This window comes from Podarcis pityusensis (assembly GCF_964106645.2).
Source record: "Podarcis pityusensis genome assembly, chromosome: 6".
In the NCBI taxonomy this organism is placed as follows: Eukaryota; Metazoa; Chordata; class Lepidosauria; order Squamata; family Lacertidae; genus Podarcis; species Podarcis pityusensis.
The window spans coordinates 34,635,768-34,659,598 of NC_138030.1; the positions used below are offsets into that span (position 1 = coordinate 34,635,768).

At 39.0% G+C, this 23,831-nt stretch overlaps 1 protein-coding gene across 4 annotated transcripts in view; it reads right to left on the reverse strand.

The window, feature by feature from the left end:
* MAGI3 (membrane associated guanylate kinase, WW and PDZ domain containing 3) overlaps window positions 1–23,831 on the reverse strand; it is a 110,509-nt gene that overhangs the window by 59,103 nt on the left and 27,575 nt on the right. For all 4 annotated transcript variants that reach the window (XM_081009781.1, XM_081009780.1, XM_081009783.1 and 1 more), the window contains exons 2-4: window positions 9,361–9,477; window positions 4,922–5,041; window positions 1,808–2,017 (exon numbers count right to left, since the gene is read on the reverse strand). In XM_081009781.1, coding sequence (XP_080865907.1) covers window positions 1,808–2,017; window positions 4,922–5,041; window positions 9,361–9,477 — 447 coding nt within the window. The remainder of the gene's footprint in view (window positions 1–1,807; window positions 2,018–4,921; window positions 5,042–9,360; window positions 9,478–23,831) is intronic.

The window sequence follows — 23,831 nt, forward strand, 5'->3', positions numbered from 1 at the left end:
TTCTTGGTTGCAGGGTTTGAGTTAAGAACTTGACCACAAAAAATTTGAATGAAGTCTCATTTCATAGCCAAACATCTGACTATCAATAACATGCTGTGGGCTCACATACCATGGCAAACCATGGTTACTACATGTTACAAAATAGAGGAAAACAGCATGCACAAGGGAAACAGAACGTACACATGGTAACAAAACATAACTTGGCCATGATATCTGAATCAAACATTGTATTATCTATTATGCTCTGTTGGCAGCAGCCTGAAAAACTAGCCAAAGGATGCCTGAATTTTGGGTCCCACAAATAATTATTACTTTGCCCATCTTTTTAAGTAAACTCATCAATTACAAAAGTGTTACAGTGGAACCTCAGTTCCCGAATGCCTCTATTGTTGTACGTTTCAGTTCTCGAATGCAGAAAACCCAGAAGTAAATGTTTCTGCTTTCGAATGTTTTTTGGAACCCGAATGTGCTACACAGCTTCTGCTGAGTGCAAGAAGCTCTAGCAACCAATGGGAAGCTGCGCCTCGGTTTTCAAACGTTTCAGAAGCCGAAAGGGCTTCTGGAACGGATTTTGTTCAAGAACTGATGTACCACTGTACTCACCAATGGCAGTTATAATTGTAAAGAATAAAAGTGATTACATGGTTCACAATTCTTGGAGTAAAATAGTACCCCAAGTAACATGACAAGCTGGAAACATTAAGCAATCTCAAAGTAAAACAACCAAATCCCTATTTATTTATTTATTTATTTATTTGCTTGCTTGCTTGCTTGCTTGCTTGCTTGTTTGCAATATAATCGAGCTAGGAACAGTAAGAAAGGATGAAGATTTGGATCATGGGGCAAACTATACTGTTCGGGGAAGAATCCTTTTCAAACCAGCCCCTGCCCCCGGTAGGCCTGGGCAATATATCCACATATTGCCCAGATCTGGTATGAAGGGCAGACCGCAATGATGACTTCACTCAGAGGTACATCATGGATGAAACCACCACCTCCTGAGTCCCTCTGTTACCAGCGGACCGAAGGAGAAACAAGCTGCAGCTGGGTGCTGGAGAAAGAGGGACTCAGGATATATAGCTGAGTGAAACAGTCATCACACTCTGCCCTCATATCGCCGCAGAGGGAGAAACAAGGTCCATCAGTGAGGCGCCGATACAGCTTGCTCCTCTCTCGCCTCTGTAAACTGCTTGGCTGAGAAGCGCACCACTGTCCTTGCCTCAGCCAAGCAGTTTTATGGATCCCCCCGACCCGCTTGCATGACTCAGCAGCGAGGTGGGTGCTCTGTTTGCGCATCTGCCTCATCTGTCACTGCCTTGACACGGGCGATGGTGGACACTGGAGGAGGAGGCGCTTTGGAAGAGGCACTGTGACCGGCAACTGCCTTCTTCCTTCCCACCTCCTTTCCAACATTGTGATATACCACCATACCACAATGTTTAGCTGGCGGTATATTACGATGTTGGAAAGCAGTTATCGCCCAGCCCTACCCCCTGGTCATTTTCCCTTCATATACTTTTGGACTTTGGGCCTTTAGGAATGGGGAACATGTGATCCTCCAGATGTTGTTGGGCTCCAGCTACCATCAACTCTAGCCAGCATGACCAATGCTCAGAGACAATAGCAGTGGTAATCATATGGAGCATCATATGGAGGGCCACAGATTCCCCACTGCTAATTTTATGTATAATTTGCCCTGAGTTGCAGGAACAGGTGAGCCTATACAAATAAAAATAAAATAGGGAAGATAAACTACAGATAAAAGCACTGAATTTAATCTGATGTTTAAATATTGAAATGTACTGACCTGTGCCTCCACTACCATTAACTGCTTCCTTTTCTTCTTCCTCCTCTTCTTCAGGAAATGAACTGTCCATTTTTTGCATCTTGCTGACTGATGTGGTTCTTTTTCTTTGAGATTCTGGATCAAAATCATTATCAAAAAGCACTTGGTCTACTGGATCTGGTTGAAATGGGCTTGGCTCAGCTGGAGGTTTAGGGGTACCATAGAAATTTCCTTTTTTTGTATGTACAAGAAAGAAAGCATATGAGCATTAATTAGGAATTATAATAAGGATTTCTGAGGCATTCTTTTTCAGAGGTAGGCACCTCATTCAGCATTAATTGCCAAATTTTAACTTCAGCACTAGTCTAAAGCTCAGCTAATTTATATTTAATTAATATAATTTGCTTACATGCATTCTCAGTTTAGGATGTTAACCAAGGTTTTTGTGGGGGTATTATAAGCTCTACAATTACTTACATACAATATTCAAAAAATGACTCTTTGTATCCTTAAAAATCATGACATGAATTAGAAATAATAATCTGAAATAAAAAATGTAAGTCTTAATAAGCTTCTGTGCACCAAGTTTTCCAGACATGTTTTCATAATGGTCACTTTACAAGCATGATTGATGCTGGCGTACACCACCGTTTTCCGCAGGAAATTGTGTGGATGACATACTCCTGATTTTGAACATCTATATATATACTTTGGAATCCTGATTGGGCCAGAGCTCCCTGATGTGTATTTACAGAGATTTGAAGGAGATGTATATGTCACACACTTTTTGCATTTGCTATGGGACTCTATACAGTTAGACAAGTATAGTGAGGCAATCTTGACCTCTACACATGAAGTGGGGTGATACCCTCACTTTAAATATAGAAAGATTGTACCCACTGGAGTCCCTATGGTTTATGGGGTTTGCTTATATGTAGCTGTGAATGGATCAATGGGGCAGTGTGCGTGTATGTGAGAGGAGGGTAGTGAACATGCTCTATTTTGACTGTGGTCCTGCCCACTGTTGGCTTGAGGGTCCCTGACAGGTTACCTCCAAAGGAATGTGGGCCTCCAGGGAGAAAGCACTCCCCAACCCTGTTCCAATAGAAGCCCCTTCCCAATACACTTAAAAGCTAGAGGTAGACTATAAGCTTCCGTTGTCTATGTGTTTAATTCTCTAAGAACTTGTGTGTTTCTATAGAATACAGAGATTAAGTAGCATATTCAACTTCGCATGAAGTCACCATGAATGGTGATATACTATAATTTTCAAACATACCAACAGAGTAAGTATGAAACCAAAAGTGGTTGCTCTATATGGGCCTTCTAACAAATAAGGGACTTGTTATTTTACTTTGTATTCACTAATGTCCCAGAATGAGACCTGCAAGAGCAACAATGAAAATGAAAACCAATTTCATTTTAACACACAGCACATGATAATTAACTGATCTGGAACAATCTGCAATTTTTGGCAAAGGGAAGTCAAGAGCAAATTTATTTTTATGGAGAAATATGTAACAGCAATTTACACAAAGGCGATATTACACTGCTGGAAGTTTAGTCCCATGCTTTCAAATGGCAGCATGCTCTCCAAATAAAGCTATTAGCTGAATATTGAATTACACCTAAAAATACTTCTATCTTAATATGCTGCCTCACTTGAGGGATTCCGGCAATATTTTCCAATAAAACAAGTGCTCTGGAACAAAAATTTAAACAAACTGTTTTCAGTCCTTAATTAATCATATGATTTGAATATGGGAATCTTGTGTAATACAGAAGAGATTGCCAGGACTCCAGCTACGTTTTGAAACTAAGCATTTTGCCCTTGCAAAATATTTTAGAAATCCATACCAAATGTCATTATCAGCTTATGCTGGCAAGGCAAAATAGTGCTGGCAAGACAGAGAAAGTTAATGTTTTGGCAAATGCTGTTACCTGATTAGAAACTGTCATTTAGAAAAATGTTGAAAAGGAAGCCAATTTATGAAGCTTCAAAAGACTAATCAGTACAAATATTTACACAAAATCAGTGTCTTAAATTTAGAGGATTCTTTAAACATTTAAGGGTTTAAATGGCAGTTTAAGACCAGTTTTCAAATTATGTGTAACTGCTCTATTTGTAAATACTATTGAATGCACCACACTCATAAAGCAAAACAAAAAATCAAGAGTGTACACTCAGTTGCTGCATTCATATTATATCTCGGCTTAATAAACAAGATGTGAACAAGCCTTTTGTTGGGCGCACAATTACCTTCCTTCCTTTCTCAGCTTGATATATGGAGATCTTCAATTAACACTCTTTTCCCATTATGTCCAAAAGAGGGAAACTATGGTTACCTGTTTCAGAATAAGTCAGATCTTAAACCACCTTCAGAAACATGGCTTAAGATCCTGGCGTGTTCCAAATCTTGGAGTTGTAGCTTCCCAGTTTGCACATAACAGGTAACCATGGTTAATTGAAGACACATGAGCAAAAGTCTCATGTGTCTCTCATTCAAACCAGGCCAGTGAACATGCTAAAAAACTGAGAAGCCCCTTTTAAACCACATGCTAGATTTTGTTCTCCCTGACATTTAGGATTAGAGTATTTTCCTAACAATGCAACAATATACTTTGTCATTTCTGGGTGCCTGGCTGTAGCATTCTCTGTCTCTACATTAGGAAAGTCAGCACCACATTTTAGCAGATCTGCCCTATTCTTAATAGTGATGCAGAAAAGCATCATTGAATGACAGTAGTGCTCATGGCTAAGAGCAAGGGCATAATAGGTTAACTTCAGTGTACCATTTTATTTGTCATTTACAGAGGTGCCTGCAAGCACAGGAGAGAGGGATTGGTACCAATCACCCTATAGACTCTCAAACCATGTTTTCTCCTTGGAAACTGGAGAATTAAACTTATCTGGGGGGACACACACCTTATTTTTAATAATCTAAATTAACAGTACTTTAAAAAAAAACAAAATTCATTCCTCTGGAATTTATAATAAATGTAATATTAAAAAGCAGCATATAAAAACAGGATTTGTCATGGAAGAATTAATCTGTAAACAAAATAATATATTATTGCATCTTACAAAATATGGGAATCAAGCTGGTGAATTGATTTTAAGTTTTTTTAACATACCATCATATGTTCCACTTTCTAGCAAGGCTCCACTTTCTTCTAGTGCCTTAAATTGTTCAACAGGTATAAAATTATAGTCCACCCCAGGGACCTCCCCATCTCTGGGAGCTCTTGTAGTGCCTAGGGGAAAGAAAGAAGGAAGAACAGCTGTAAAATTTCCTAGCACTGTTGGTTTACAAAACACTCGGCTTGTACCAGAACTTGACAAAAAAAAAAATTATGCTACATACAAGGCTGTCGCCTCAGCAAGATCATAATCAGAAAATTCTCATTCAAAAGCACTCTAGTTTGTGGAACTAGGGCAATAAATTATGTAGCATTAATATATTTTAACAAAAGAACCAACATGATTTTATGCAATCTACTGCTATGAAATGCATGCATGCGTGCATTAAAAAAATGGCTATTTGAATATTCTTTCACATTTTAGCACTAATGCACTTTTCTCTCTCCAAACTCTCCCTTGAGAACAGGGATTGCCAACTCCTTTAGCCTAGGGGGCCATACACATTTGAATTCAGCTGCTGGTGCACTGAAGGGATAACAGAGTTTGGAATTTGCAATTGACTACTATCAGCTAAGCTTTTGAATGAGTTTTAAAACAGTTTTTATATAACTGAAAGTAAAAAAAAAAAAGATTCTGAGCACAGTAGCCTGGTTTGCGTTTCACAGTAAACCATAGTTACAAACTATGGCTTGCCATATCTGAGAAACAGGCTGGTGCACACTGCTTAAATTGTGCCCATCCCACTCCTTCCTTTATCGACTGGGGGAGAAACAAATGACAGCATTAGTTTAGCATTACATGTGAACTAGGACTTGTATTTTGTTTCTCTTGAAACAAATCATGAAAGGAAGTGCCACAGGATGGGAGTGATTTTAGCAACTCCTCCTTCACGGTAAGCCGTGAAAAGTTTGTAATATGGTTTAACATTGTTTAGGAACCGGCCTATTGGAATTATATAATTTTATTGCTGGTGCATCCAGTTGCATCCCATCACACTTTTTGCTGTGAACAAATTTAGCATTTCTGACTGCAGGAGCTTTCGATGTCATGCTTTAGAGCAAGGGCAAAAGTACCTCAAATTTCAGTTTCAGTTATGTTGCCCCCTATAGCTGGAAGTCTCTTCCAAGCCTGTCATTACTTTCCTCTTGTTTATGTGCAGTGCTGTATTGGCTACATAAGCAATAGCAGTCACACCTGACCAATATTTAGGAAATTATAAGCATTAACATGTTAGGACATTATATTTCAGCATAAATTATTTGTGTAATTAAAAGTAAAATGTAAACATCTGATTAAAATCTTATTGCCATCTATTTAGGGAAATTAACCTATTTGGAAAGGTGTAAGTATCAAAGTTGGACTCAGGTGGCGCTGTGGGTTAAACCACAGAGCCTAGGACTTGCCAATCAGGAGGTCAGTGGTTCGAATCCCCGCGACAGGGTGAGCTCCCGTTGCTCGGTCCCTGCTCCTGCCAACCTAGCAGTTCGAAAGCATGTCAAAGTGCAAGTAGATAAATAGGTACCGCTCCGGCGGGAAGGTAAACGGCGTTTCCGTGCACTGCTCTGGTTCGCCAGAAGCGGCTTAGTCATGCTGGCCACATGACCCAGAAGCTGTACGCCGGTTCCCTCAGCCAATAAAGCGAGATGAGCGCTGCAACCCCAGAGTCGGCCACGACTGGACCTAATGGTCAGGGGCCCCTTTACCTTTACCTTTTTAAGTATCAAAAACACTGAAGTTACCTATGTCACTTATAAGACCGACCAACTCTTATTGAGGTGCTTTGTCACTTTTGTAAAAAGGACTTTATAGGGAAGTATGGGTTGTTGTTTTTTTGTAGTGGTATAACAGAGTCTGATGGTAAGCATTTGTGGGAGATAGTCACTCCTTGGCAGTTGAAAGCTACCCCAGGAATATCTGGCTGGATGGGAATTGGAGCAAGGACAAAGGGCGAAGATATAATAAACTTTTTTTAAAAAGAGCACACAAAGGAAAGGAAGCAATGAACAAGGAGATGAAGGAGACCAAAAAACAAAGGAAGACAAAAAATTCTCCATGAAAAGCAAAAAGACCTGTGCTGGTTCAGCTGGAGGGAGGAAGAACCTGCAGGAAGAGGAGGCAAAAGGCTTTGAAGACCCTGCCTATCACATCCAGAGGGAGACATCACCCTGTTCACTGAATGTCCTCCAGCTCAATCCAGTAAATAGCAATTTTATAACAAGGGTGGATTAAAAAAAGATTTTCTGTTATATAAACCGATAGGCAGTAATTCCAATACAATTTATTACCTCAGTAATATTGCAGTTTGGGCAAAATTGACTTTCCTTTCGTGTTTTGTCATGTTTCTCACCTGCATCTATTAAATAAGTCTTTTGATCTACTGAGATTTCTGAACTGAGGGGAAGTATTTGAAGAACAAACTTAAACACAGCCTCAAGGTTTTTTCCAGTTCAATGAACTAATTCAAAACATTCAAATAGTTTAAAGTTAGGCTTCCAAAACACAGCAGATTCAAAATATTACTTTGAGGCCAATATACATTCAGTTTACTCAGACAATAGCATTTTTCAGCAGATTTTTTGTGTTGTTAATACAAAGAAGTACTTATTAATGTTGGTTAATTTAAATCTTTATTGTTTAATAACTTTAAGTAAAAGATACCATTTTGAATTATGGTGCTGGAGGAGACTCTTGAGAATCCCATGGACTGCAAGAAGATCAAACCTATCCATTCTTAAGGAAATCAGCCCTGAGTGCTCACTGGAAGGACAGATTGTGAAGCTGAGGCTCCAATACTTTGGCCACCTCATGAGAAGAGAAGACTCCCTGGAAAAGACCCTGATGTTGGGAAAGATGGAGGGCACAAGGAGAAGGGGATGACACAGGACGAGATGGTTGGATAGTGTTCTCGAAGCTACCAGCATGAGTTTGACCAAACTGCGGAAGGCAATGGAAGACAGAAGTTCCTGGCGTGCTCTGGTCCATGGGGTCACGAAGAGTTGGACATGACTAAACAACTAAACAACAACAACAACAAAAGATACCAAAGTTTAAGAGAGAAAAATTAAGATACTGGGTGAGATCCAATGCTTGTCATACTCACGAGTAGATGAACTGAAATCAATGGCTGATTAAAGACTATGACTTAGTTGGATATCACCCACTATCTAAATAGTATTTGGCTCTGTGTAGAGCAAGCAAAATCTATGCCGGTCCTGATGACATTCTTTGAAGACATGTCTGGGAGAGACATATATCTTATTTGGAGGAAGTATTAAAAATGTAGTATTTTGGAAATTAATATTGGAACTTCATATGAATACCATTCCGTATGACCTGTTGACAGATGGTTTATGTTGTTGTTATGCAAGATCCATGGTATTATTAGATTTTTTAGAAATAATTACCCATCTCATGACAGTAAGCATTGCCTTAACCTATAAATGGGGGAAATCCTGGCTTGCCAGTAGAAAATGAAAAGTCTCATGAGTTTCAGAAACCACATTCTTGAGCAAGTTAACCAATATTAAAGTCAGAGAATAATCTCTTTAAAAATTGTGCATGGGGGGGGTATTGATACAACCTCATAGATCATTAGGCACTATGAAGGAGACTTACGTAGTGATTTTATTGTTTTATATTAGATGTCTATAATATTCATTCATTTTGATTTTTTTCCTCCTTAATGTATTAATGATTTGTGAAAGTCTAAAAAATAAATTAAAAAACAAAACTTGCTACCAACAGAGCTTAAACAAAAAAAAGTGTCTGGGTAGAGAAGGGCACTATATTTTATGGTACTGGAGTAAAAGGAATATGGAAGCTATTTAAGCAAACCTGTATATAAACATTCTGCTTAAAGTTTTACATAGCTACAAAAATAAACTAAGGTCAAGTTTCTTGTGTTTACCATAATCTATTACAATGAAGAACTAGACGAGAAATGCTGATTAAGAAAGGTGCAAGTATGGAAATCTTGTGGTCTAATATAGCATATTGTTCTTCTTGTTATTAACATTTGTTTATTATTTTACACACAGAGAAAGTCTAAGAATGGCATAATAAATGGTTTAATAAGAAAAGACTAATAAAGAAATAGCAGGTGAGATAGAAAACCAAGATACTTCAGCACTGCAGATAAATAAGCCCATCTCTCAAACTTGGCTCAGAGGAAGTGATAGAGATAAAGATCCAGCTTTTTATATATTATATATTTTATAATTTTCAATGGCTTAAAAAATGGAAACAGGTTCAGGAAGAGGTGGTATACAAATCTCTTAAAACAAATAAACCTATTAGCTTTTCACTTCATTCCATTTCATACTGTTGAATAAGATGGCTGCGGTCTATACATATGGTATGTATTCTTTATGGAGTTCATTTCAGATATTGAATGTTTAACAAAATAGTTATGTCGGTATGTTAAAACACTTACATGGGATTGTTCTTAAGTAGAGATTATCTCTGATCACCTGCTGTAGTTTATGATCAATTGAACCTTTCTGGAACTGCAGACTTAGATAGTGACGCAAATCTTTGTTGATGACTTTGCCTGTAAGACAAGAACAGAGCATCTTAGAATACTATAACCTGTAATTCTACTAATGAATTACATTAAAACACCAAGGACCCATAATTTATAAGAAAGCGCTTCTCAGATAGAAGACACTTTGAACAAAATAAATGGTCTCAGAGTTGACACAATAGAAGGAAGAGTTCCCCTAGCAACAAACTGTATTGGGAAAATTTTGATGTCTAACATTTTACAATTTCTTATGTGCTGTGGGCTGCCCAGAATGGCAGGGGAGACCCAGCCAGATGGGCGGGGTATAAATGATAAAATCATCATCATCATTCCTTCAGCCATCTGTTGTTCCCAAACTTGGAAACAGGTTCAAACTTGCATGATCGTCTCAAGCAAATGTGGCAATGGATGGAGCCTAGCCCATCTATCTATCTATCTATCTATCTATCTATCTATCTATCTATCATCTCTCTCTCTCTCTCTCTCTCTCTCTCTCTCTCTCTCTCTCATAGCGGAAGTCAACCAAGTGCCTGCTAAAATAATAAAAAATGTAAGTATTTCAACAAAAGACAGAGATTTTCTTATGTTTACTGGCTACTAAAAGACTGACTTGTCAACATTTGTTCAAGTGGTTCATCCATCTCCTTGTCAGATACACAAATTTGTTACAGTTCAGTATTAGGACATTTTGCTAGGGCATATGCAGCTTTGTAAACAGTTCAACTGTGTGTGTACAAAACAAAACATGGAGGTACAGGTTGATTTGCAGCATATTCCCTATTCTTACAAACTAAAAAAGGGAACTGCAGTAGAATATTCTATACTCTCAAAAAAATAAAAAAATAAAAATAAAACCAACCCAAACCCTGTGGATAGAAAAATCAATTTCCAAGTGTTCTGCTTCGTAGGGTGCAGCCATTTTCTAAGGATAATTCAGGAACAACAAAAGCTGTTACAATAAAACCCTGAAGGGAAACAGAAGAAAAGCAGACAAGACAGTGAAGGGAAATAAAACATCTGAAAGCAGCTTGAGAACAGTAAAATAATTAGCTGCTTCAGGGACTTTAAACAAGGTTTAGTGCTTAGTCTTATATAAGAATATTTTCTGTCTTTTCTATACAGTCCATTTTAGCTTTATTTGCAAATAAAGCTACACAATGAAGTGTTGTTTAGTAGGTTATACCATGCATGATCTGTGTGGTAGTGCATACAGTTTGGTTACCAGATGTCCCCGTTTCCTGGGGACAGTCCCCGGATTTACAAATCAGTCCCCATACAAAGTCCATGGAAGTTGAAAAGTGTCCCCGGATTCATTGGGGGGAAAACCTGGTAACCTTAGCATACAGCTTTGATCCTCACTTGAATAATAATAATAATAATAATAATAATAATAATAATAATAATAATTTATTATTTATACCCTGCCCACCTGGCTGAGTTTCCCCAGCCACAAACAAACCATGACAGAGAAATCTTAGTGTGATGTTCAAACTTGGTATCAAGTTTTTTTTACCCTAACAAACTAAAGTTGTTAAACAAGAACAGCCCATGTTTTAAGGCATCATGCTAAGACTTCTACCCAGATTGTGTCCCTGCGCATGCAAGGTAGAAGTGCTTGGACTGTGTGTACCAGCATGCAGCTATTATTAGTATTTATTTTTATTTGTTTGTTTGTATGTTTGTTTGCTTAATTTCTATACCACCCTATATCCGAAGGTCTGAGGGTGGTTCACATAAAATATAAAATACTTACAAAATGCAATGGCTTACTAAACCAAACATTATGGCTTAGTGTTAAGTGCTAACTGGATAATCATAACCAGAGTCAGTGTGGTGTAGTGGCTTGAGTGTGCTGTGTCAGGTTTAATCTTAGTGAGAGGAAATAATGCACATTTTCATAATTTTGCCCTGAGGTGACTAACCTTACTAACCTTTTCAGCCCCCAAACTGCTTCCGTTTGGTAAACCCTGCAAGGCCCACACGCCAGCCGCAGGCATGGCCAAATTGAGCACAGTGACTCAACTCACTCACTCTCTCAAAAACACCCACATAGATAACATTGTAATAATCTAGTCTGGAGGTAACAGAATCAGAAACAACAGCCCAAAGCCCTAGGAAAGAAAACTTTTAAAAAAGCCACTCTTAACAACTGCCACCATCATACAGAGAAAGTGATGAATAGAGAAGTTCCAATCCATGTACCTGCTCTTTCACGGGGAATGTAAACCTATCCAGAATATAGTCTACAGATCTGAAGGGCAACACACGCTGTCCTCAGCCAGAGGGCCAAGGGGCAACCTTGTCCCATCCATTAGTCAGAGAGGGAGTAACTGCAGGAAGCTTCCTTTGTCCCTCCTGGCGAGATTTAAGAAGTTTGTAACTAAAAGAATGAATGCAGTGCCTGAGTTTGCTTTTTCCCTTCTTCCTTTTGTGCTGTGTTTTTTTATTAGGTTTTAAGCCTGAGGGCAGGGATCATCTTATTTTTTATTATTGTAAGCCACTATGGGAAACTTTTTCTGGTGAAGAGTATGGTGAAAATATAAAAAATTCATCATACCCCATATAGCATTTTAAATCCATATTAGCAACCTAATAAAAACGTTCACATTAAGATTTCCCTAAGATGAAAAACATTCTATGTGCCTTCAGTAGCAGGAACAGCCTTTGTAGCTGGTCCAAAGTATTATTTTTTTAATCCACAAAAAGTTCCTCTGCCTTAATGATATTAACTCAGATTCTTATAAGCATTTTATTTTTAATAGCTGCCACATTTGCAATCATTGCTGATATTCAAGCATTCTATCCAAATTCCAAAAAATATGTTTTTGCATACAAAATACATATAGAAAAGGCTGGTTTGGACACAGTAGCAAATCACAACTTATTATTACATTAATGAGTTGCAACTAGCCTTGGATTTGTGCCCACCCCCTTCCAGTGTGGCTATGAGGATGAGAATGAAAGCTTTAGTTTACATTTTAGATTAACCAGTTTTCTGTGTCTATTAGCCCAGACAAACTAAGGTTAACTATGGTTAGTGGAAACAAGCCAACTTCAAACTATTATTCCTAGTAACCGAAGTTAAGATTAACTGCAGCTTGTTCAAGTTTAGATGAGGCAGAAGGCTGTGATCTTCTTGCATTAATGCCAGAGAGGGGAACAGGATGGAACTCATTTTCATGGCACCAAGCAAGGGAAGAAGAACTCTCTATTCTAGTGGCCACATCCCCTCTCCCCTGGTCATAGTCTTCACTGGCTCTGCTTTGCACCCCTGTTTGCTGTTTTCGTCTGGCTGGAATGTGTAAGTAAAGCCTCCAGCTTCCCTGAATGGAGGGTGGGGGGCATGTAAAAACTATGGTGCTACAGAAAGGTAAAATTAATATTCACTGCTCTGCCCACTTTTGTCTCTGGGACCTACCCACCGGTGCATTGCTCCTGGAAGCCTGCCCAGAAGGGAGTGTGGCTCTAGGGCTCAAAAAGGTTCCCAATGCATGTGGTACAGGTGAGGGCAGGAAGGCAGCTGTCCCCCCCAAATCAAATAAATAAATAAATAAAATTTAATTAACTGACCAATCATGTCACAGATAGCTCATTTCTTCCTCCCCTAACATTGATCCTGCCCCCCTAATATAAATCCTGGCTACAACCATGGATGCATCTAAAGATTCACTTCAAGCTACAGAGGAAAAATCAGGAAGATGAGAATCTCTGAATCCAGGCACTACACTCCAATAGCTATAATGTATATTTGTTTGGACAAATCCACACACATATATATAATGAAGTAATCTTCAGCACAAATAGGAAAAGGAGATCTGTGGGGCTCATTGGTGGAAGATGTGGAATTATCAAGAATGTCACCATTTAAGTCTAAACAAGACCTAATCAAGAATTTTATCAGCTAACTTTATGGGGGAATTTCCATCACAAACTTTGACTCAATGTGTGCCATGTTCCTTTTTCAATCTGCCCTTTGCCATTCATTAATAGTTCTGCACTGAATTGTTAGATGTTTTATTTTGGGAGTCTAAAAGCCAAACAAAGTGTGATGCAAGGTTAACATTGCCCACAGTTGTTGTTTTTTTAAATTATAGCACCTGCCAGGGGAGAGGAATCAAATCAAAACAACAGTTAATTCACCCCCCAGTGCCACAGTCTCAATACAATGCCCTTCCTAAATAGTTACTATTTATATCTTTTAAAGTCACAGGCAATTCTTATAAGGTATCTTCTACACCAGGGGTTGGGCAAGGCTTATCTTGCCTGGGTCGGATTGGTCCCGTGGAGATCCCTCCGTGGGCTGGATCGCATGCGCGATTTCCGGCATCTGCGCAGATGCAATTTCCAGCACAGCAGAAGCGAGTCCCCGCACTGTGCTGCGCCGGTTTAGTACAGTGCACAAGAAGGCAACGCGGTTCGGGGGCAGCTTGTAGGCCGGTCAAACGACCTCCGTGGGCCGCTTCGGGCCCATGGGCCTTAGGTTGCTGACCCCTGTCCTACACCATATCTAGTTGCATCCTATGTACTATCAGAGCATGAAAAAGCTCAAGCAAATAGAAGTCACACATCCATTATGAATCTTTAATTCATGCAGACTGAGGACTCTCAAGTTACTAAAATTAAGAGGAAGATGCCATACATAACTAGATAATTGCATATTTATTAACTGCAAATTTATTAGCTTCATGAAACTTTGCAATCAGGAATATTTTCCGTTTACTTAAGATTTGTTTATAAGGAGCACACTGCACAACCACTCTTGACAGAGAAGCGCGTCACAACTATGCTTGATGAACTAAATACATTGTTAAAAGCTGACACCACTGCTGTCGCTTATGTCTTAAGAACATAAGAAATACAATACTGTCAGATCAATGTCATTTATCAATGCATTCTCTTTCAGGATGACCCCTTCAGGTGCTTTACAAAAGGTGCAAGAAGCCCAGCCATAGACTATTATATAAATGTCTTACCCTTGTGCCACACGTAAATTATGTATTGATCCTTTCACTTTTAGCTGTCACAGAATGTAAGACTATAGTAGCTATACATTTTCATTCTTCACTCACCTTGACCCATTTCCAATTTCACTAAACAAATCCTAAAAAGCCTTAACTTAAAAAAAGACAGCTGAACCCTTAAGTAGTACTTAAGGGGCTACAAGCACCTACTCTTGATGCGTAGGCGATGTTCTTCTCCCACTTAGCATAGTCTGGCACTTAATACCAGTTTCTTACTTTTTAAGTATCCCCTAGAAATGGAATTTACTGCACGAGAGGCTTATATAACAATAGGGCAAGCAGTTTCAATTAAGAAATAAATTGTCAGGTTTTTCTCTCCCCGTCCTTTCATTATACTGGTAGAATTAATTAATCTACCAATGTTAGATCAGAGTTAGCATCACAGTAGAGTTACAGGGAAGTTGCTCCAAATGACCTTCAGAACCTGTAATGGGTTTAGGGGTTGCTCGTGCGTAAGTTGCCGCCACTCCTGGCTAGGTTACCTGGTTAACCCTTTCTGACTGAACAGCCTCCAGCATCGTGACTGTCTCAATTGCTGGCAGAATCCGTCAGTGGGCGTTTCTTAAACCTTTTCCAGCATAAAAGTTGTTTGACGCCAAGTCTCCTCCTACTCTCCCTGCGCGGAAGTCTTCTGCACAGGGAGGGTGTGGGCAGCGGAGTACCCGTACTCTCTCCGCTGGTCTCCAGCGAAGAGTCTTGGAGCCTCCTCCCCGATTCTCCCACCTGCCCCCCTTCTCCACTGGTGTTACGCTGATTTCCTTCCCCAGCAGATGGGCTGCCTCTCTCCCTACTGGGACCCTCTCCTGCATCCCTTTGGAGCCTTCCCTCCGCCTCTAGCTCCGATGGCAGTTCCCTGACAGAACCCAACATCAAAACACAACCAAAGTTATGCTAGTGTAAACACTAATCAGGATTTTAACAGATTCATGCACATTTAAAACAGATTTCAGCTATAGAAAATTTCTATGAAACTGGGAATATGAGTTTGGTTTAATACTCTGGTTTAGAATCATAGAGTTAAAACTAGAGAATTGTATTCAAAAGTGATCAGCCAACTTTATCAAATTCCTTCATCAGCAAGGGGTGGACTAGAACCCCTGTGCTAATGTAGTATGTAGACAACAAAGGCTAATATAACACTAAATCAAACCCTGGCTTAGCTGGGGTCCCTTGGGAGCCAGTGCATTCACATTAAGCCATGGTTTGGTGAGTGTTAGATGCAACTGTGGCCAATGAGGTGTTCAACTTAATATACAGTTGTACATTTACTTATTAAGAGTTATAGAATGCTTGAATATCAGCAATGATTGCAAATGCAGCAGCTATTAAAAATAAAAACCCTAAAAACCCAACTGGCTGATAAAAACCAGGCAGAAGAAATGAATGAGTAAAAAGACACCAACCAAACAGTGTCTTTCAAATTAGCAGTGTTGTTATATATAGAGATAATCCCTTTTAAATTTCATATTTCATATTATTTGCAAGGAAGCAATTGGATCAGAAGGGCAAATTCAAGCTCTCAAATCAATCAACACTGGACTCAACTCAAAATCAGCTTGCTAACTGCCAACCCTCCTTGCAAATTCCCTCATGTTTCTCAGGTACACTTGCCAATGTGGGTAGGGATACTGGTGGGGTAGAAATCTGGATGGCTTTCACAGAAGCACTGTAGGTCTATTCTATTAATGTTTCATAAATATTTCCTCCCTAACAATCTGAAGACTGCAGCAAGCTCCCTTGTAGGTAGGAGATGGCAAGTGTAAGTAAAGGAAGTAAGGGAACAAAGAAAGGATTGATACCCAGCTACAATAGAGTGCCTCAATTACTGAAAAACAGTGGCAGAGTACCTTTTCCTGGCAGCCTGGACAAATGGCAGTGGGAATTATGTCATGCTCTCACCTCCAATATAGACAATAATATCACCATACAGTTATTAAGTGAAAAGAAGTTTCCATTATATATAATTATAAAATAGGAACAGAAGAAGACTCCCTAAGGCAGTAACACAAACATATTAGAGGCAAAGAAAATAAGTGACATTCAATAAATTACATTTATGAATGGCTTGAGGAGAAATTTTGCCTGGTGTCCAAAGTGCACCAGGCAGATCGTGCTTAGAAGGAGGTTCCATAATCTGGGCATATCACAGAATAGTCCCTCTGACCAAGCATCACCTGACCTCTGCAGGAAAGGACACCCACAGAAATTTCTCATGCCAATGTCACCCCCTAAGCAGCCTTGTACAAAAAGAGGTACCTGGTCCCAGCTGGCTGCTTTCCCACATCCAGACTAGGCAGTCTCTTTTGCAGTTCCAACTCTTTTGCTACATCATGATCCTTGCTCTGAGCATAGTGTGTACATACATTCACCAGCTGCTATGTACACATTCCTAAATACTCTTTAAGGACACACAGTACAACCATTTTCAGCTTCCTTTCTGGAAGAGATACTTCAAATAAGTTTGCCATAGAAGTGGGAAGCTACTCAATCTCATAAGGATCTCAGAAACCATCTCACTACCATCATCTGTTAAGAACTTAAAATAATAGCTAAGTGAATTCCCTGCATAATATGATCCTTTCAGAGCAGTTATTCCTTGTCATGGCTGAAACAGATACCTCAAAACTGTCTAACCCGAAGGATGAGTTTGTACAAAGATGGACTCTTTAGTTTCTTTCCATAATTTGTATTCTACATTGGTGAAAATTTGTATTAACTCACTTATTTAAACATCCACAATTAGAAATGAGTAGTTGTTCCTACTCCTTACTTGTGCTCCTCTCAGAGAATTCTGAAGGGGAAAGCAGCCTTTTGGAAGCTATGGTTTTTTAATGCTTGTATTTTGTCACTGTGTGCACTACAGTGGCATCTAGTGGTTATAACAGACTTTCCAAAGTGGAAGAATATCATTCTGTAGTGTGTCCCCCAGTGGAAGGTGGTGCAGAGGATGTGTAATTATGTGGATTCACTGAGTGACCTTGGAGATAAATGCTTAGAAGCAGCGCTCACAAAGCGCCTCAAACCAGACAACTGGCCACCAGTTTACATATATTACGTAAACTCACTATGAAGTTCAGGTAGGTAGAATATAAATTTAGATAACTGGGCGTAACACTGCAACTACCCCTCTGGATTCCCCCCCCCCATTTATATCAATTATTTTATTTTATATTTCTCCAAAAGAGCAGCTCAATACACAACAAACACAAAAGCAAAATACATTGATGATTAGAAACATGTAGAAGCTAGTAGTTAACTAACTCATAGATTGTTGTTAAAGAATTAAGCAAAGTAATTTAAGTAAATAAAACAAAAGGATTTCATTTGAACATAAAAATGGACTGAGCAAGTTGTTTGCTACTTATTATTAACTTCTGTATCACAATAATAATAATAATTTTCAGTAAGGTGTCCTGAAAAAGATTCCAGGCTACCATCCACAAAATCCTTCCTCTCCTCTTACAAACTCTCAAATTATCACCAGTCTCCTTGCTTTTGTCTTCTACACCTCCTAGGTTGTGGGTCCTCATCAGTACTCAACTGGCAGTCTCCCTAGATGCAGACAATTTTTATTGGAGAAGGTAAGGAACGTTTAGGTTTCCTTGCAACAAGAGGACTATTTAGTTGCTAGGCAACAAGAAAGTGCTTTCTCTCATGGAGTGAATAAGCTGTTAATAACTAAAGTGAAGTGTCCTGGGGTTTGTGGGGAAGAAACAGTTTGCTGGTGGTGACATGAAAGCTTCTAAAGAAGAGGTGGCTAACCTGTGGTCCTCCAGATGCTTCCATCAGCCCCAGATAACATGTCCAATGGTCAGGGATGGGAGCTATAATTTGGCAACATCCGGAGGGCCACAGGTTAGCCATCCTTGTTCTAAAGGATAGTGCTTTGGAATTGTTTAGCAGAGTTTGTATCTGGTTAGGTGCACATTTCTCAAAAGATCCAGATAGAGTTAATCACTAAGAGATATAATGATGATGATTATTATTTTTTAACTTTCCTGAACATAGCAGTAGCAAAACTTTACAAAAACTTTAGTTGTAATACATGGTTGGATGCCTAATGGCAGTTCTAATGGTATTTTCTTTCATCCTCTGTACTGCTGCCTTAGGCACACACAGCTTGCGCCCATAAATATTTTATTGTGAATGGAAATGTGTTAAAATTCACTCTTTGCCAAAGCACCCTAGAGGAAACAAAACAAAAAAAAACCCCCAAACCTATTTGCATTTCAGTCACTGCAAATCAATGCAATATAAGCTCTAGAATAGAGCATCCCAAATCTGTGGACCACCAGTGGTTCATGAGCTTCATTCAGGTGGTTCGTGGCATTTCCTCTATAAATATTCATATTTAATTTTAATTATATTTTACTGCTTGTATTGTATTGTATTACAATTTGAATTCTATGGAATGCACAGTGTAATGTGAGAAAATACAATATATAAAAAATAAAAGAAGCAATAAAATGCAATTAAAGATCACATATTGCACAATACAATGCAATTGCTGTAACAGGCAGAAAAATCATAAAGTAGACCACCAAGATCATCAGTTATTTTCAGGTGGTCCATTGGGGAAACAGTTTGGGAGCCAGAAGACTGGATTTCAAACAGTCTTTGGATTTAAGCAGCTCAGATTCAAGCAGTTATCAGTCTTCTACTATATTCTATTTCGCTTTGGTTCAACATCATTTGATAAAATTTCCCTAAAGGCTTTTGAATTACAGAACCCCTTTCCTCTTAAAAGTATACTATACTTAATTTGAAGTCTACCCTGCCCCGGCAAAAAGAGAAGAAAAATCACTGGCAGGAGTGGACTGGGAGGGGAAAGCTCAAGGAAAAAAACAGTAGAGATTTCAGACACAAATATCCATATTAAGCAAAATTCGTCCTACACAATCTGTGTATTTCTCAGATTGTTTAAGGCTGCTTCTTATGGCAGTCAAAGTTCATCTGGGTCAACTTTCCTGGTGTTGCAAATAGCAGCAAAGGAGAGGACATAATTTTCCTCTGATGAAGCAAATAGCAGCAGAGCCAGTTTTCATATGGAAAATAGTGCTGGGGAAAAGGTTTAACCTCCCTCAGTACTCCTGCCCCAAGCTCATATATCTGCTGGATAAAGCTGGACAGAGGAACACCTCTGCTCCATATAAAACCCCTCCAGCATGGCAGATAGGGGTTTTTGATTGCTCTGTAAACTTGTTCCAGTGCTATACACACACACACACAGAGAGAGCGAGAGCGCATAGATTGAAAACAGATCAGTTGTTCCTGCTCAAAGTTAAACAGTGAGTCATAAATTAAAAGTTGAATTAGTTATTTGACCAAGCACATGCCAGCTCTTGTATAATAATACAAACTGTAATTCATACAAAGTGGCAGTTTGATCAGACAGGGTAGATTATATTCTGTATGGAAGCTCACTTCCAATTTACATAAACATTTAAACATAAATAAGAAAATATTTGGCACAGAAGTGAATTGGTTGTAGTAGGCATCTATACTGCACTTGTATGCTACTTTCACTGGGACTTTTTTCTTTCCTAAATTATTCAGTATTCAAACTAAAATTCTGTTTTGAGGATAAAATGCTGCAACATTTTGGATATCAGTCATTAAGAAATTTACATTTACTCAGTTCCAGTTATAGGATGTTTGCTGAAAAAAATACCACTGAAAGTTCAGCTTAGGATGCTTCACAAATGTTGCAGTTTTTACTATGCTTACAGTGAAACTAAAGGTGCTGACCTTTAAAGCCCTAAATGGCCTTGGCCCAGTATACTTGAAGGAGAGTCTCCACCCCCACCGTTCAGCCCCACTGAGGTCCAGCGCCGAGGGCCTTCTGGCAGTTCCCTCACTGCGAGAAGTGAGGTTACAGGGAACCAGGCAGAAGGCCTTCTCAATGGCGCCCGCCCTGTGGAACGCCCTCCCATCAGATGTCAAGGAAATAAGCAACTATCTGACTTTTAGAAGACATCTGAAGGCAACCCTGTATCGGGAAATTTTTAATGTCTAATTTTTACAATTTTTAATGTGCTGTAAGCTGCCCAGAGTGGCTGGGGAAACCGAGCCAGATGAGCGGGGTATAAATAATAAAATTATTATTGTTATTAACATTATTATTATTATTATAAGCAATACTCTACATCTTTATTACTAAAATATACATCGGAAGCATTTCTATAATTTTTTGTAAATATGAACATGAACCTCTCTTTGAATTTCTCTGGAACTTTCTTCATGTGAGCATATCTAAACAATACAGAAAGTACAGTGTCTTTTTCAGAAGCAAATCACAGCATGCCAAATATACTTCAAAAACATGTTATCTTTAAGTTGGTTGGGACAGTCAAGACACACTGGTGTTGCTAAACTTCCTGATAGCACTTTTAAGAATTAAATCTAGTATTTCCAGGAATTCAAAATGTCTACAGTATCTCTCCCTTCACAGGTGTCATCACAGAGCAAAGAGCAAAATTCCCAAACCTTGTAAATTATGGCTCTAATTTGATATGGGCTTCAGACTTATTAATGTATGAGCTTTGAGTATCCTAAAACTGAGTGAGACAAGGATTTGCATCAGCTTGCTTGAATTCAGAGAGGATCTACACTTAGTAGTAGCCTGTAAAACCTTAGAGCCAGGTTTTGAAAATTGTTTAGTTAACTTTTGGTAGTGGACACAAAATTCAACATTAATGGCAATCCAAAGTGGGGGCCTTCTTTCTAAACACATCTATACACCCAAAACACTATTTTACAAGGAACCTCTCATCCACTACAAGTGAGGAAGGAAATAATCTCTCCTACTTCAAGGTATTTTAAAAATCTATAATAAAAAAACTAGTTAAAGAGCATCTCAGTGAGAACACTCACATCTGATGCAGAATTTTTCTCAAAAATGTTAGGGATAGTCAGAAGAGAAGCTACGTTGGAAGGTGCACAGCCCATCCATCAGAGCAGGTGCAGGTGAGCCTTCACTAGATGAGAGGTATACCAATGTTGCCTTCTTGGCTAAATAATTTAAGTCCCAAGAACTTAACTGTGAGACTACACAGAGATCACAATGAAAAATTATGGTCAAGAAAGCAAACAGATGTTACAATACTGTATGAAAGCTTGCCAGGGACATTTGACTTCTTCAAATACAAAATAAATAAAGCCAGGGCTGCAGAACCATTTCTACCTTAAGATGAGGCAGTTGTAACTGCATTCTGAAGAACAGATGGAAAGTAATATTCAGTCAGTAGCATGGTGACCAGCATTTGCTGCTATGGGAAAGCAATTCAAAATATTCAGAGAAAGATAGAATGACTTCATAAACACTTCCCCACCCTTTCCCTACGCTAATGTACAAGCCAAGTTTCATTATTTCCAATCTATACTTCCAAGAAGGGTCTTGCCCCTGACAATTAGGACGAAATAGTTCAATCCCCATTTGCAGTCTATACAATCCAGACAGAGGTTTACCATCACATCGGCAACTACCAAGATCTTAGATTTAGCCTGAACAGAGTACAGAATGAGAAATAGCAGGCACCACTTTCCCATAATATACATATTAACAAAGCCGAGGCTTTCAGATTGTGTTTAAAAACCCCAGAAAAACTCAAGATAAACATTTCATACCACTTTTTCTGAGACAAACTAGTTTACTTAAAAACAAAGTTTGAGAATCTCATTCAGCATAACAAAAGGAGCCAGCCAGGCTTTGGCAAGCAAGATGAGCCTTCTTGGAAACCCTTCCCTTTCCACATCTGGATGAAGCCTGGGATATATTTTGGCTCTGTGCCTCACAAACCCTGCAAGGTGACCTGAGGAGGGGGGGACGGGGCTTGTTTATAATATTGGGAAGAACTGCCCTCCCATTCAAAGCTACAGCACAAGATTGAGAATGGGATCCCTGCTCATTGGGTGAGGGGGGATCCTGCTGACAACCAACTTTTGGTTTGCTAGCAAGGCCAGCCAAAATTTGTGAACCCTTGTTTAAAAACATGATTCAAAGACACAAGAAAACTACCATTAACTTAAAAATGAACATTAAAAACACCAGCAAATGTAGTAGCCTAAGAAACAACACTCAGTATTCAAGTCTATTGAGATTATCACCAAAAGGATTGGGAGAGCGTGACACCCACTTTATTAGATGTTTTTATGAAATGAAAAAACTATTGACATATATTCCAGATATAGTATCTACTCCACCGACAAAACAAAGAACCAGATACAAAATAATGGCATTGTCATAATCTACTTACTACGTTTTTATCTCACTCATGTTATCTACACAATCAGCCCCAAGCAACTCAAGGCTTCATGGCAGGAACAGGATTTGATTTTTGATGGGTACTAGTATTTTGTAAGGCATTATGGGAACTTGTGGATGGATGGGGTATACCTTTCTGTAAATATGACAAGTTATAAATAGAGGACTAATTCTTTACAGCATTCAATATCCTCAACCATGGTATCCTCCTGGACCAGCTGTTTGGATGGGAACTGGTGGCCCTGTACTTTAGAGGTTATGTTCCAATATGCATGAATGTTCAGAGAGAGTGGTCCCCCTAGGATCTGTGCTATGGAGTCCTTTGGGCACTATCTTGCTCCTAATGATTTTAGCACCTACCTGAAACTAGTGGTCATTAGGCGATCTGGAGCAGCATGTCACCAGTATGCTAACAATATTCTCTGTAACATCCAAATCACTTTCAGTGGCCAAGAGTGGTCCCTCCCCCCCCCCCATCAAAAAGAAATTGAACTGGTATACAAGCTACAGCTGTTCTTGGGGAAAATAGCAGCACCACAGTGATGCAGGCTTTCGTAACTTTAAAACTGGACTATTACAATGTGCTTTACATGGGGCTACTCTTGAGGTTGGTTTAGAAACTCCAGTTTCTCCACCTGCTGAAAACATTTGTTTCTGCAAGTGTTTTTAGAGAATTAATTTGATTCCGTATAGATCAGCTGTTCTGTATTTTACAATTCTATAATTTTATATTACTTTATTGCATTGGTATTATTTTATGATGGCAGTTTATGTGTGTTCTTATACATAGAATAAAAAAATCCACTTCCATGCCATTTATGTCACTGACTACAAAGCAGTGAATACCAGCTCTGCCACCGGGTAACTTCTGACCTGATGGCAGAGAGCAACCCTCCTCAGCCACAAGGTCTTGGGTTGGGGCGGTATCTAGGGGCTCCTGTTGAGCACTCTGTTATTGGTTTTACTGCCCCAACTGTTTGAAATTGTTTTTAAACAGCTTTTAATTTGTCAGTTTAAAATTTTGCTTTGGCTTTGTTTTTTATTTAAATAAAGGGACGTAGGATGTGGCTGGGAAGAGAGGAGTGGGGGAGAGCAGG